The sequence below is a fragment of the Topomyia yanbarensis genome, chromosome 2 (genome assembly GCF_030247195.1).
Source record: "Topomyia yanbarensis strain Yona2022 chromosome 2, ASM3024719v1, whole genome shotgun sequence".
In the NCBI taxonomy this organism is placed as follows: domain Eukaryota; kingdom Metazoa; phylum Arthropoda; class Insecta; order Diptera; family Culicidae; genus Topomyia; species Topomyia yanbarensis.
In genome coordinates this window covers 443,500,803-443,516,631 of record NC_080671.1, presented here as the reverse complement: position 1 = coordinate 443,516,631, position 15,829 = coordinate 443,500,803, and the positions used below count along the sequence as shown (strand labels likewise).

The 15,829-nt window shown below is 43.9% G+C and overlaps 1 protein-coding gene across 6 annotated transcripts in view; it reads right to left on the bottom strand.

The window, feature by feature from the left end:
• Window positions 1-1,474: 1,474 nt before the first annotated feature.
• Window positions 1,475-15,829, bottom strand: part of LOC131685668 (uncharacterized) — a 68,014-nt gene continuing 53,659 nt past the window's right edge. For all 6 annotated transcript variants that reach the window (XM_058969538.1, XM_058969543.1, XM_058969539.1 and 3 more), the window contains 5 exons: window positions 14,220-14,405; window positions 13,616-14,149; window positions 13,286-13,549; window positions 3,056-3,262; window positions 1,475-2,751 (listed from right to left, as the gene is read on the bottom strand). In XM_058969538.1, coding sequence (XP_058825521.1) covers window positions 2,496-2,751; window positions 3,056-3,262; window positions 13,286-13,549; window positions 13,616-14,149; window positions 14,220-14,405 — 1,447 coding nt within the window. In that variant the 3' untranslated portion in view covers window positions 1,475-2,495. The remainder of the gene's footprint in view (window positions 2,752-3,055; window positions 3,263-13,285; window positions 13,550-13,615; window positions 14,150-14,219; window positions 14,406-15,829) is intronic.

The window sequence follows — 15,829 nt, the reverse complement described above, 5'->3', positions numbered from 1 at the left end:
TTGAAAATGTTTTTTATTTATGATGGATTCGAAAAGACAGAATGGCAATACCACGATAATTGCGAATATCAGATTTTTTACCCGATATATAAATAGGCATTAAAAAGATTTTTTCCAGTCTTGGAAAAATACCAGATTCTAGTGACTTATTGAACAGCCAGAATAAAGGTGACGTGAGCTCAGTTGCTAAATTCTTTACGAAAGCAGGTGGAATTCCATCAGGTCCTGAACCTTTAGTGGCATCTCGATTATTGAGACCAGACAAGATATCTTGAACATTAATGTGACTGACATATCTCAATACGTGTGGTGCGATGGAAAAAGTAGGAGTAAGCATTATATCAGCCGAATATTTCGCCAAAAGTAACTTTGCTATCCTTGTTTTGTAAGCGACTATAGAATAAAACTGATGCCATTTTCACTGCCTTACTGTGATATGCTCTAGCACCGCGGTCGACTTGATTTGGGAACGGAACGGGTGCCATTTTTCCTTCTAAACAGCATTTGCTAATCAACCTGTCACCACAATCAATCAACTTGTTTCCTTTCACATGGAGTCGCTCCTGGGGGCAGATCACTTCTGATGTATTTTTAAAAATCAGCGAAATTAAATGCATTTCTTTCCATCAAAATAGAAATTCATAATGTATTTTGCGCTGCGTGGATTAATATATATGACGACCGGGGTAGAGCCAACAGTGATGCCAAAAAATAACTAGGAATCGACACGGGGGTTGGTCGATTTAGTCTTCAAAATTCGTTTTTTTTCCCGGGCAGTCTACTGCGCAACGTACAAAGGTTTACCAAATGTACTTCAAACGTCCGCTTTGTTCGAAATTTCAGTTGCGGATGTGCACATACATTTCGAATCGAGCCTAAAGTCTGTTATCTGTGGTTTCATTTTGCGGTAGGTTGATACAATCTGAAATGCATGAAATTTGTCGACATTATAGCTATTTAAAACTTATCGTTCTAGGCAAACCAAATCGAAAATATTAATTAACGTAAACAAGGATTTCGATTTTGTTATAATTCAAAATGCAAAAAGGCGGACATGTTTTAAATTTCAGTACAATGGCACTCTTTATTTTCATAAAGGAATTTCTTTCGTATTTTTATCAAAACTATTCACGCATGTCAATAAAAATGTAATTAATAGAACGAAAAATACGTGAATTGTTTGTCTGAAAATAATTGTTTTTTTTTATGTGAAACAAAAATAAATTTAGTATCAGTAACCATAAAATCCTTTCTCCGAAAAAAAACTGTTAAGCACTGAGGGTTCTTTTACATGGTCAATAAAAATTCAATTTCCTAACAAAGTCGCGACAAAAAAACAAAGTAAATTTCCTACACGTCGTTTTTACATGGCCTAATAGGTATAAACTAATCGAATCGTCTGTTGAAAATAGCGTAAAAATCGAGCACACCGAGAAATGTTTAGAAAAAAAGTATATTTATCTAATAACGAATATTTCATAAATCATTCTTTGCTTTTATTATACACATTTGGAAGCTAAAACGAAAATGATTCTCGCTCACGATGTTCGATACCTATGTGACACGCTCACATTTGAAGTTTCATTCGATCGTTAGCAGTGAAATTATTATTTTTTGTTGTCTCTGCATCATTTCCCCGCAGTTCAATTTTCTTTCCACAATGTGGACTCACTTCTTCCGAGACCGCAACACACTGGCAGATCCGCTTACGCAATAGTTTAATTATTTAACAGATAAATTAAAAAGAATATGAGGTGTGTATGAATAAATAAAAATATGCTCCATTTCGTCCACCATCCGAGGAAGGTGAAAATGACAGTCAGTATCATAATAACAACACTTGTACGTCAACAAAACCGAATCCGCTGTATTTGCGTTTCTTCCCGCGGCGCTCTGTGCTTAGCCCAGCCGACTGACTTCCGCTGTTCCTCTTGTCGCTGCGCCTAGTCTATTTCAAACATTTATTAATTTCCTTCATTTTCTCGCTAAAAATAAGCTTTCTTCTATCTCTGCGGTAGAACCGACACGCATCTAACGAGAGCAGGTTACACATATTTAATAACTTTTTCTTTCGCTTCTGTGAAAATTTCACTTTTTTTTGTTTAGCTTAACTCCCGTGTCGCTAGTTCATGTTATTTTTTTCCTACGTCACATGTTCGTTTTCTGTTGATCCATGCTTAATTTTCACAACCTGTCGTACCGCACACACACGCTACACCCCCTCCGCGACACTTTTCTTTGCGCTTTCTTCTGCGGGGCATACTTTTGTGTGAATTCATTTGTTTTCTTTTTCTTCAGCACACATCTCCCTCTAAGAACGGTTGGTTTCAAAATCGTCCAATGAAGGCCGTTCGTTGGACCAATTTGTACAACGTCCAAATAACCGTTCAACGAACGTCCATCGTTGGACCCGTGTTGAACGATTTTGAAACAATTTTTTGGACGTCTCAGTGGGCTCACTCAACGTTCTCGCAGTCACACCCTTGTCAAGTAACCTACTTTTGATTTTCCTTAAGTTTTTTAATAAACTCCTGTTGATATTCGCACTTTAGTTTAATGTCCGGCGGGCAAATCGAAAGACGAAACTCCAGCGAATCATCCTCGCTTAGGTAGCCCTCCTGGCGCAGCCGTTCGTGGTGGATGTACTGCGGCCAGCCCCAAATCTTCTTCAGCTTGAACACGTTGACGCCCTCCATTTTTATGTTGGCCGTTGGGTTCTGATGCAGTAGCTCCACCCGGTACTCGAATCGGCTGTGGAGATTCGAATTAGAATTAGAACTTGGTGAATAAGCGGTAAGGGGTTATGCTAGATTTGGCACTCATTTCGTTTTTATTAATGTCAGAAGTGGCATTTGACATGTGCCATAATTCGTACAGGTTAGTTCGAGATATAGTAGGCGCGTTTTTACGTGAACCTAATGGCGATTTCGCTTGAACCTGAAACTGAGTCAGGTTCTAACCCCAACTGCTGTCAGTTCATACATTTTGACAGCAGTTGGGGTTAGGAACTGACTCAGTTTCGCTTCAAACGAAAACCACATAAGAATTTACATACCTTCCGGAAACGCCCTCGAATAGTATCAGATACACGCTCAAATGGTTTTCTCTTCCTTCGTTGTGTCCGTTAGTGTAGATTAATAGTCGCCAGGTGAAACCTAGGTCGTCGCACAGAGGGTCAGAATAGACAAATCCATCCTTCTGTTGGAGCTCGGAAAAGTTCCTCAACGTGTAGGTGATTGTGTTGAATTCCGGTATTAGTTCACTGGAAATATAGTAAGAAAATGTCAATTGAATTTGTATATTTTACAGGTCTGCTTTTTTTTTGTCTTTGGATTTAGTGTTGCAACCCTGAAAACGAGATTCGCCCTTCATTAGGTATAGGGTAGAACGTAATAGTAATGACATCGTGTTTACGAGGACATTTTTTGCTAACCAATTACCCAGTAAAGTTTCGGAATTCCAGCTCATTTCCGGCTGAACTTTGCTGGTATTTCATTAATCCATGTGATGCGTAGATCGGCCGGTAAGCTAATGGCTGGCGATCGAGAAGTCCAGTTAACTCTACAAAATTACTCCGCTGTTTGACTAAAACGAGTTTGTTCGAATGGAGGACAGAGCTAATCTACGTATTCCAACGATCCTGCCATATCAGCATAGAATCACGCAGCTGATTGTTCAGCATTACCACGAGAAGAGCGGTCACGGATATCGACAAGCGGTGAAGAACGAGCTGAAGCAGCTGTGATCCGCAAGGTGTCGTCGTCTTGCGTATGGTGTAAGGTCGAAGTCGGCCTCGAGTTCCACGAATGGCTCCGCTACCGGTGCAACGGCTAACACCGAGCCGTCGTCCCTTTAGTTGCAAATGTGTGGATTATTTAGGCCCATTTGATGTTACTGTAGGACACCGAACGTAGAAGAGATGGGTCGCATTGTTCACCTGCTCTGCTTGGTAACCCACGCAGTGTACCTGGAGGTGGCTCACGGACTAACTATGCAGTCGTGCTTGATGGCGCTTGCCCGGTTCATTGGTCGGCGAGGTTGACCGATGGAAGTTCTGCCCGACAATGGGATGAACTTCATAGGGTCCTGTAAGAAACTGGTGGGAATTGTCCGAGAAGTAGGAGAAGATTGGGAGGAGTATGAAAGCGTCTCGTTCGGTCGGTTAAGGAGGCATTCGTGGCGCTTCATGAATGGAGACGATTGACAGACGAAATGCTGCAGACAGTAGCGGTTGAAGTGGAAGACATGATAAACTCTTGTCCGCTAACGTACGTGTATCAACAGTCTGTCGAAGCAGAGTCACTCACTCACTCCAAAACACTTTTTGCGGGCACTCTCCCCAAATCAGCCTATCGTGAATCTTCCCCCACCTCATCCAGCAGTAGCACTTCGAGACGCGTTCCAGCGTCCGCAGCAGTTGGCCAGCAATTTATGGGAACGTTGGGTCAAGGAGTACGTTCCTGCGCTGAACCAGAGGACAAAGTGGTACGGTGAGTCGACATCGTTAAGAGTAGGAGACTTGGTTTACGTGGTAGAAGGTAGCAACCGGAAGGGCTAGATCCGCGGGGTGATAGAAGAGGTCATCGTGTCCGGCGATGGACGAATTGGGCAGGCCTGGGTACGCACCAATAGTAGACGATATAGACGAGCAACAGCAAAACTGGTAACTCTGAACCGGATGCAAGCTCCTGGACAGGGTTACGGGCCGGGGACTGTTCTGGCATCACTGGCAGTTGCAACGTTGCACCCGTGTCGAATTGACAAATGCAACAAATTAGCTGTCATGCCGACAGATGAAAAAGTGTATCGCGTAGGTAGAAATAGAACGATTGAAGAGGACTGAAACATAGGTAAACAAACAACATAAGAGGGAAAGCAGAATCGAAACCATTTTGAAACTGTAGACAGTAAAATACGTTGGAGTAGGAAATTAGCATTTGTGCGTAAGAAGATTATTTTTGGATAGTGGATAGATTGCAGATACAGCTGTACAGTAGAAAACAAGTCCAGAACACATACGCGGAGACAAACACTGGACCAGTACGAACGGTGTAGTTTGAGATTAGCAATTCCGTGATAAAACGAATTCAATTGCGATAGACAGCTGACCAACGCAAGAGGTTGCAGCTTGGTGGAAACCCTGGTGAAGCTGGATGTAAGTCTGTGCAACGAAGGTTCCACTAGCACATTTCGTAAAGATGGTCTGAAATCCATCATGGACATAATAGCGGAAGTAGAAAATAAAGGACTTCGATAATGATCTTTTTGTGGAAGCACTTCATGCTGACAGCCTCGCTCCAATTTCGAATGCCGATGAGCTGTCGGAACAATGTCGAGGAAAATGGAGCCAGGAAACTACTGGCGTCCGGCGTATTGACGGAATGAAAGGCTCACCATCCTCCGTGCTGCCCGCTTAAAAGCCACAAGACGCGTTCAGGGAGCAAGATCTGTGGCAGTCTAGGGAAGGGCGAAAGGTGTCATTCCGGGCGGCCAGCGCCACATTTAAACACGAGAAAGTACTGAACAAGTCCACCTGTTGCACAGAGCTTGGCTGAGAAGTGAACACTAACCCCTGGGGCAATGCTTAGCGGGTCGTGATGGCCCTGATCAAGGATCCAACGACGCCAGCTAAAATGCGCGCTGACAAACTGAAAATTATTGTGAAGGATATGTTCGCGCCTCTGTTCAGTGCTAATAACTGCCAAGTAAAATTATTCACACGATTCCATCACAATCGAGCAGAATCTCCAACCGGTAAGAACATTCCAGAATAAACAGTCAGATATTTGACTCGCATACAACAGTAGTAACAATAGCAACAGCAGCAGGCGCGGTAATTCATCATCGTCAGTGAGCGAATGTACCACGCGTTTCTAGAACGCGTGGCGTGTAATATAAATACGCGCGTTCTGCGCATCGCAGCAACCAGTATTATTCCAACAAGTGAAGTGTAAAGTACAAGTAAAGAGTGAAAATACAAGACGCGTGAAGTGTAAAAGTGTTTTCTCTTCCAATCAATCACATCCAGTTAGCAAGTGGTTTTCCAATATACAGTCCGCTAAAGTTGTTTGTGGTTTTGCTTTGAGTGGTCCATCCAAGAGTTTTATTTGTCTGCGGACAAGTGTAAACATAGCCAGCCACCAACAGCAAGCTGCAAATTTCCCACACCAAGGGCCACCCCTAAGCCCAAATAGGATCTCTTCTCGAAGCATGACCGACCGCATGGCCACATTTTACATAGTAGTGGATAGTTCTACAGAAATGCCTGAACAAAGCATGGAAGAAGCTGGCGTTGCTGCCAAAACCAAGGAAACCAGGAGATCCAGCATCGTAGCGGCCTATATGCTTGCTAGGTACTCTCGGTAAACTCCTGGAAAGGGTCATCCTCAACAGGCCTACGCTGAAAATGAGAACGGACTATGGCAGAGGCAGTTCGGGTTCCGGAAAGGGATATCGACGGTGGACGCCATTCGCTCAATCATCGCGAGCGCGAAGAAAGCATTTAAGCAAAAGAGAAGGAGTAATCGTTACTGCGCCATGGTAACGATAGACGCTTTCAACAGTGCTAGCTGGGGGGCTATCGCCGTAGCGCTGCACAGAATGCGGGTTCCGGACTATCTGTGTAAGGTTCTGAAAAGTTACTTCCAGAACCGAGTACTAATCTACGGAACGAACATGGGGCTGAGGTCGAATAGGGTCACGGCGAGAGTACGTCAGGGCTCCATACTCGGCTTTGCAGATGATGTTGTCCTGACGATAACCGGCGAGACCCTTGAAGAGATGGAGATGTTGACGGCAGAGACAACATGCATCGTGGAAACCTGAATAGCTGACGTCAAGTTTCAGCCGGCGCACCACAAGACCGAGGTAGTGTTGGTCAGCAACCGTAAACAAAATCCGGCGTGTCGAGATCAACATCGGGGGACAATCTATCCCATCGATGCAAGCGCTGAATCACCTGGGTGTGATGGTCAACGATCGGTTAAATTACAACAGCCATGTCGACTATGTATGTGAGAACGCTGCGAGGACAACTAATGCGTTGGCAAGGATCATGCCGAACATCGAAGGAGCAAGATACAGCACTGGTGGATGTCTCATCCTCAGTGGGGTATGACGTACCGGCCTGGGCTGCTGCTCTGAACTCAAAGCGGAGCAGGACGAAGTTGACAATCACGTATAGCCTAATGGCTGTTCATGTCGCGAGTGCGTACCGCACAATGTCGTCGGAGGCGGTATGTGTATATACCGGGATGATCCCCATCTGCACCACTCTTGCTAAGGCCGTGGTATGCTTCCAGCAGAGGAAAGCACGAAATGCAAGGGTCAGAGCTGACTCGTTGGCCAAGTGGCAGCAAGAGTGTGACACCACGAAGAAAGGGTGCATAGCAAGCATGGAGAAGTAAACTTCCAGATGACGCAGTTTGTATCGGTTTGGACATGCTGCGTTATCCCTTTTCCCGGAGTGATACAAGAGAAAAAGCTGAACAACAGCTGTTCAAGTCACTATCCAGCTAAATTGTTTGTTGGATGAATGTGAAAGAGACTCCGGAACATGTGGTCTTCGAATGTGTAACCGTTGGTTACACCGTTTATTGTTGGCTTCGTCACAAATTTGATTTGCTCAGTCCTACCTATCCTAAATCCTACCCTGAATATGATGTCAAGCTGTGTGAGTGATAGCCCACCAAGTCTGACGTTTCGTCTGGGACGGAGGGGTCACTCACGCAGAACCGCTCACAGATACACGTTAGGGATACCGGTCACAACGGTTTGAGCAGGCCCCTGCTTGTCCTAGCCAACATCTGCCTTTGTTGAAATCAAAACAACCCAATGCTATTGCACGGGCGACATGGGCCTAGAGCCGGCTAGGCCCACATATGTTGACTACTGTCAAAGTCTGTATATCTCAATAGCGGATGACAGGAGTGACACCCTCCTGGGTTTGAGCGAAAGGTTTCGCGCAGCAAACCATCCACGGACGTTGCAGCCAGTGGAAGGGTTGCCAATTCTATGTGTCAAAGCTTTTGTCAAATACCCGATCGTATGTCATCGTAGGTTTTTGTTTGATATAGCTTAGCAAGGAGACGGACCGATCTCTTTCTGTTCCCAACCTTCCAACGAGTTAGAAGTGCGCGTCGTGTTATTTCGTTTATGTCAAGTAATGTCGTTAGAGTGAAGTGTGTATAGTTGTTAATGTTGTGCATTTCATTGTAGGTTAGATAATTAGATATATAGCGGTCAGTTAAAGTAGATACAGAAAGTGACGTTTGGTGGTAAGATATTAAGGAAGTTTAGCAAAATAGAGATAATAGATAGATTTTTCAATAGATTTAAGTGGATAGAAGAAAAGCGAAATTCGCTATTGTTAAAGGGTACAATACAACAGGTGAAAGGTAATTGAATAACTCAATTTAAGGGTTGATAATGCGCAAAAAAGTGACGTCGCTGGTACTAATTCACTGGGAAGGTCCCCCAGCGGACCTTTTTATCTTGGGCCGAAACACAATTTCGGAAAATTTCTTCCCCGGATCGCCACCGCCTCGATAGACCACCATTTTGGTATCTCCGGTCGCCATCTTTACGGATTAGAGTCAGCGTGGTCAAGAAGCTGACTAATCACGCCTGTGTGGATCGAAAAAGGGCAACGGAAAGTTAGTCGAAGTATTTCGTCGTACTCCTGGGTCGGACACGACCATAACAAACAGTTACCAACCGCCGTAACCATTCACCAGCTAGAACCACCATCGGAAACTATCATCGCCGCCAGCCAACTCCACTACCAGCAAACCACAACAGGAATCGCCCCGAGTACTCGTCGCAGCTACCGTCACCGTAATTGCAACACCGTAAAAGCGCAAGTACCTCTGTGACGTCACAATTAGATATATGCCTTGTAGGATTAATAAAATTGTAATATGTATCGAATTTGGTGGTTTGGTAGTGTCCTTTAACTACAGTGAGCCCTGCTTAACTTCTATACACGTGTTTTTCCATCTTTCGTATTCCGTGCTCGTTAAAGGAGTTTCAAGCCTCATCGTTGGATGGTGGCATAGAAACTGGTCGTTTGTTGCCTGCTTTTGAGCTTTCGTCTTTTATTTTAGAGTCTTTGAATCGGCATTCCTTCACCCTGGATGAATACGTCAGTTGACGGACCCGTTTCCACCTGTTCCCGTTGACGAATGAGTTACCTAGTGAGTATGTGTGAAGCATTGGATTGACAACATTGAACATATTTCCCCTCCCAACACCCACTGAGCAAGTCGAGTGGCTACAAATGCCCTGAGTTCGAAAGGGTATGTCTGGGGTAACAGTTGACAATATCGTCGAAAAGATGTGACACGATAAGTATATCTTGGATGCTGTTAACAAAGTAGTTACGAGTACACTCTCCGAGTTGCAGACAAAGTGGCGAAGGGACCAACAAAATAGCGTCACCGGCGTAAAACCACAAATTGGGTTCCGAACGAAATTCCGTGGGTGTAGATTAGATTCACCGCCGGGGATTGGTAGTGTAGTACGCAACATAGCACCGTGTTAGGGTCGTCGGTGCGCCAGCGAACTGGACGTCAGGCTCTACCGGAACCACCAGACCGACCACGATACCCAACCGTGTTACTCGCGAGTAGACTAGATCCAACGCTGGGGATTGGAGCGAGTAGATTGCATCGAACAGTTAGCACAAATGAATCGGAAGCTACGCTCCACTCGGAATCGCTGGACAGAATTCAACACCTGCTGGTTGGCCCGTTGAGAAGGCTAGGTCCACCACCGGTGACTAGATCGAGTAGAACAGGACGAAGCGGGGAGCTAAATAGCTTGAGAAAAGCATCGGTATCGTGATAAATCCACCGCTGAGAAATTCACAGTGGGGAAGATTCTAATTGGCGGGAAGCTAATTGGCTCGCGAAACAGGCATCGGTATCGAGAGAAATTCTGCCGCCGGGGAACTCTCAGTCGGAGTAGGTTGAGTTCACCGCCGGGGGCTATCCGAGTAGATAGTGATAAAGGTGGGAGTTGAATAACGCACGGTAACAGGAGCTAAATGTCTCAGGAAATGAGCAGCTAAACTGTTCACTGAGACAAATGAACTAAATGGTGACGTGGTGACGAAAAGCAAGAGAAGAGTTTACCATTTCATGGATCGTGTGTGGCTCCGAAAAAGCCACGGAAAACTCGTAAGTAAAAGGAAGCACCTCGCCCGATTTGAATCTTCCTCGGTTAGGGCTCGATATCGCACACGTTCAAATCGCCGACGATCGGCACTTTGATGGATACGCAAGGATTTGATTTCATTGGATGGCGGAGACGCGATCAGTTCACCGGTTTAAAATTACGATTTCGATGAAGTTTAGCCTACTTTAGAATTTGCGCTCTTGATACCTGTGATAGGTTCGCATCCAGTTGATGTTGTTGCGCTAGAGGTTTTTCAACATGGTTTGCCGTAGTGTGTCTTCTTGTTAGAAGATTGACATTGATTTGAGATTCAATTTCGTATTGAAAGTTCAGGTAGGACGGCGTAGGTTTTGTCACTCGCATTTTCACCACACGAACATCGTTAGATATACCCGGAAAAAAATTTCTCTAGGTTTCATATTTAACGGATTTCACCGTTCCGTATACCGACATGATGGTTGAAATGAATTTATCGGTAGTACACGGGGATAGATCGTGTAGACGCACATTAATCTTATCATCGTCAATATCACCGGGTATCTTGATCCTAACATTATCATGCTCAACGACGTGTTGCATATTGTTTTCCATAGCAAAACTTTCCGCCAATCAATTTTGACGTGTGAGTCGATCCAGTTATTGTCGGGCTTCGAAACTTATCTTGAATCGGGTTTGTAGTACGTATATGGATCCTGCTGCCTCTCTTGTAGCAATCTTCAGCTTTGGGTCGGTTCCTCGGTCTGCATGCACCAATTTTTTATGGAGAAGGGGTCAGTGTGGAGATGTTTATGGTTTCCTGATTCATTGGTGACTCTTAATAACAGCACTTGCCGATCAATTATGTTCCCAAAGATTCGCCGTCTCAGTCACGGCGAGAGAGCACAGCATTACACTTGTTGGATGGCTCGTTGAGGAGTTTAACGGTTTGCTAGATACCTACTATTTTACAGGAAGGAGCGTAGTGGCGTAATGTACCCTGTTTGCAGATGCAGAGCACTGCCCCGTGACGCTATGAATCACGCTAGAGTTCCGTCACTGCACTTTCGTAGAGGTCACCGGTGAACGGAACCATCGCCCGTTTTCAGTCTTCTTCGTTTCCGGTTGGATATAGCACACGCGTATCAGTAGTTAACTTTCGGTACGTTGATGGAGACGCAAGTTTTTCGCCGCGTTTGAATTTACTTGGGGGTGAAGGTGCGATCGATTTGAAATTTCAATTTCGATGAAAGCGCAAATAGTTTACCTATTTGAAAGTAGGCACTCTTATTACCTGTCACGGTTATTACTTTCAAACAAATTATTTATTACAGTTTTCCGCGAAAAAGTCGTAGTGGACATCAACTTTTAATCGATTTGGGTGGTAGGCCAAACCCATTTGAGGTTTGGCCAACAAGGCCCAGAAAGCCAAGAAGCGATAGCCGGCATATATGTTTTTCGCACTACTGACCGCGTGATGAAACACTACACTAGCGTAAAGCTATCACCGGGTTTCGTGAAGTACCGTTACTAATAATGCTGAATGGCGGGAAGCCGCGCTGATAAGCTCCGGGTGGGTGAATTCGAGATTCGGGTAGTCCGTATACCGAGCACTTGCTTTTTCAAGCGATCACGGGGCCAAAGCGAGGACGCAACCGTTCACCCCCGAATAATTGATACAATCTGAATAAGTATACTATGAATAGCATGTATTATAGATTGAATTCAATGCAATGTTACAAACGCAGTTAGAAGTAATTTTATCTTGCTTCGCTGTAGGGGTGGATTCACGTATGCACCTAGCATACTATTTCAAAAAGACACAACAATCTGGTGTAATGATTTGGTAAACAATGCGAAAGTAGCAGTGTTTCAAATAAACCACACGATTCACTCCAAGGAGCCTGTTTCCAAAGGAGCGGTGGAAATCAATCATTGTTATGCACGTTTCTGGAAGTGAGTAAAAAAATCAAAGCAATCCAAATAAATTTTGACTTTTATGTTTTCACTCCTGGTTTTGGCTCCTCTAGTACACTCCGGTTTGTGATTTTTGTGCTGTCGCCGCTTCTAAAACGAATTTCATTTCAAACTTTGCCAACAGTTCTTCAAGATTTGTACGTTTAATTTCTTCATTATTCAAGCAGCACGTATAAATTGAAACTAGTCTTTTGTTTTCAATTTACTTTTCCTTGACAAATATATTATTAAAACAATAGTCACGGGGAAACATCCCAAATTCGGTGAAATATGTCTGCTGAAGTGAAAAAACCAAATTGTTCAAATGCGTAGTGGAAGGATGTAAAGCAGGTGTACTATTTATTACTGTAATAGCCGAGTACGCTAACCATTGAATGCTAACCTACGAGGTCTATCAAAAAATAAGGTTTCGCCACGAACTGTTCCAAGGTTCTGTTTTGCTTTTGTGCTTGATAAAAATGAACATTAAAAATCTAAATTGGGTTCAACATCGGGCTTTTAAGCTGTATGCTGCAATTATAATCTAGTAACCTGTTTTCAATCCCTGGCGGTTTTCACTCCACAGGAGCCAACAAACCATGAGTGATGAAATCATGGATTTTAATGATTCGAAAAACTATGGTTTTTTTCAACGCATGCTGATTGGAGTGATTTTTGAAACACGGGAAAGTAGGATTGTAGATTGAAGAATAAAATAATAATAAAATAATTTTATACTACATACATCGAAAAGCTCAACAATTTTAATATATAGTATTTTTTAATGATTACACCAGTCGTTTGACACTATCGGTAGTACTTAACTGCGATTTCAGCCACAAGAGTCAGCTACTTTTACAGTTAACCAAGCAAAAGAATGGGTTTCAAGGCGGTTGAATGAAAAATGTTATCGACGTTCATTTTAGCTATTGAAAAAAATGCCTTTATAACGTTAAAGATATTCAGGACATTCAGTGTTCGATTGATACCAAGTTTCGACGGACTGTTTCAATCCATCTGCGGTACTCTGGTTATTTCCTTCAACTATTTTATTCCACAACCGAGCTTTCAAACCGTAAAATACTATATGGAGATCTAGTCGTTTGATGAAAAATGTCTTATAAAATAGAAGTATTTTCCAGTTCATTTGAAATCGAGCCGTAATTTAACAACTTACCGTCGCAGCATCTCGTTCTCTCGCTTCGCATCCACCCGTACTAACTGTTGATATTCGCACTTGGTCTTAAAATTAGGAGGTCTGAGCGAGAACCGGAAGTACAGGGCATCATGCTCTTCGTTAACGAATCCATTCGCACAAATCATATCTAGCCGTGCAAAGCGGGACCATCCGAACCGCTCCTGAATCTCAAACCTTTCCGTTCCTTCCATCTTGACTGTCTTCGTTACGTCGTTATGTAGCAACTCCACGCAATAATCATAACTGGAACGAAAATAATGATTTATATTAAAATCTATTTGTTAGTACACCTTTTCAAGCTCCAACTACCTTCCAGGAATCCCTTCTAGTAAACGCAGATACACGCTCAACCACTCGCCCCGTCCATCCTTGTCCCCATTGGCGTACGCTATCAATCGCCAGCAGCAGCCCAAATCATCGTAACTGTTGTCCGAACAGATATCCTCGTTGTTTTGCCGCAAACTGGTAAAGTTGCGCATAACAAAGATATTAGAGTTATATTCCGGATATGCTATGCTTTGCAGCGAACTATTTTCCTCCCGTAGATTCCTGATGCGCGTTAGGTGTTGGCTCAGTTGACTGTTAAACTGGAAGAGTATCTTCTCCTCCTTGAGCGTTTGGTATTCCTCCTGGTACTGACAGCGCAAGGCCAGCGTCGCCGGTCTGATCGACAGCCGAATGTAGATAGAACCATCCTCGTTGAGGTACCCCTCCTCTAGGACCCGTTTAACCCGAATAAACTTCTGGTAGCCTCGGATTTCGCCTACTCTGAAGTGATCTTCTGACTGGAACTTTACCTGCCGATGCGTGTCACTGTGCAACAGTTCCACAATGTATTGGTATCTATGGACGGAAGAGAGCCGATAGGTTACTAGTGGCTGACTAAGTTTTAAGGGAAAGGGTTATGTCGTACTTTCCTGCGATACCGTCACACAATTCGACGTACGTGCTGAGATAGCGGTAGTTGGTATTGTTACCCTTGGGGTATACGTTAAGGCGCCACCTGGAGCCTACCGTGTCCGTGTACTGTTTGGAAAGCACAATAGATGTCATTGGATCCCGTATGTTGCAGATGGTGATCACGTTGCTGTCATATTCACTGAAAGAGGAAATGAAGATATTTGTTTAGAATGGTGCATTTCATAGTTAATCAAAAACATCAGCAGGCCTCGAAGGAAAGTGACGTGATTTTAGATTTTCCGATTATATTCCCTCATATTGGAGTATAGCAAAAATTAAGAAGATGACAATCGACTAGAAAAAAATGGATATACAGGACAAGGTTGTCCAAATCGGTGTCGATGGGTCCCCTGTAAGACCAACTAAGAAGAAAGTGACGAACGGTAACGGGTATCGAAGAAATTGAAGCAATTAATGGATTCAAATCAGTAAACGTCCATGGTCAGGTTGAAACAAACGGATTAAGTAAACCTCTACGAGTACCAAAAGGATCTCCAGAAACGAATAGCAGGTAAGGATTTTGGAGTTGAAACAGGAAGTGAAGCGGTTAAATTCGTTAAGCATATTTTATGTGTAAGCTGTATCGTGTTTATGGAAAGTCGTTTCGATTCGTTCCAAAACAATAGCGAGAAGAACGCCACAGGTACAACAATGTGATCAAAGAAAAGCAGTTAAATCGTTCCAGAACGACTCGGAGCAACTTTTCCAAATCACCTATGAAGATCAAACGATCACTCTCTCTCTCTTTTTCTTCCTCTCTGTACAGGTCTCACGGCAATCCCATCGGCTTCCGAATCAGCTGTTCCAATTCAATGTTCATCCACACCCACCCATCAAACGTGTTTGATTTATACACCCATCGGCGGAACACCCCCAATCGAAGCAGTATGGCCCAAACGCAATCCACTCTCATCACATGACTTTGAAGGAAAAACACAACCTGATTTAACGCGAATAATTAGTGCACAAGTTTAAACCACATCAAGGTTGGTGATTCTTTTTCTCTCTTTCTCCTCTACCATACGGTTTCATAGTTGCTAAAAATATCGATTTACATAAAGATCGCCCCGCCATCGCAAGTCAGTAGCAGAACCCGGTCATTTCACGTACGCGCTTTGAATGCGGGGGTGCGTGTTGTCCGGCGGTAGCGGATTTTTCGGGGGGGCAGTACGGTCGAATGTTGTTACAAGGCGCATACCTATTTGATGATCTTAATGATGCGTAAAAAGCGGTACTGCGCCAAGAAGAAAATTTCCCCCGAAGTAGCTGGCAAATTTGTTGGATAAATAGCGGCACTCCGGCTCATTTATGGAACTCTTCAGTTCAGTTTTTGGATGTCGGGGGTACACAGTTTGGAGGGTTTATCCGCACCGTGGTTTGATTGCCGCTGCTGCGGTCATATGTTACAGAATGCTCGGACGAGCACATACATATGCAGTGTATCGCAGCATGCGTCTGATGTTGCATAAAGGCCAATTGGAGGCGATCTTTGCACATCAGCAAAGTGGCACTGACTGAATACCAGCCGGCAGTCGGTCCGTGGCTGTAATGAAAGATGCAAAT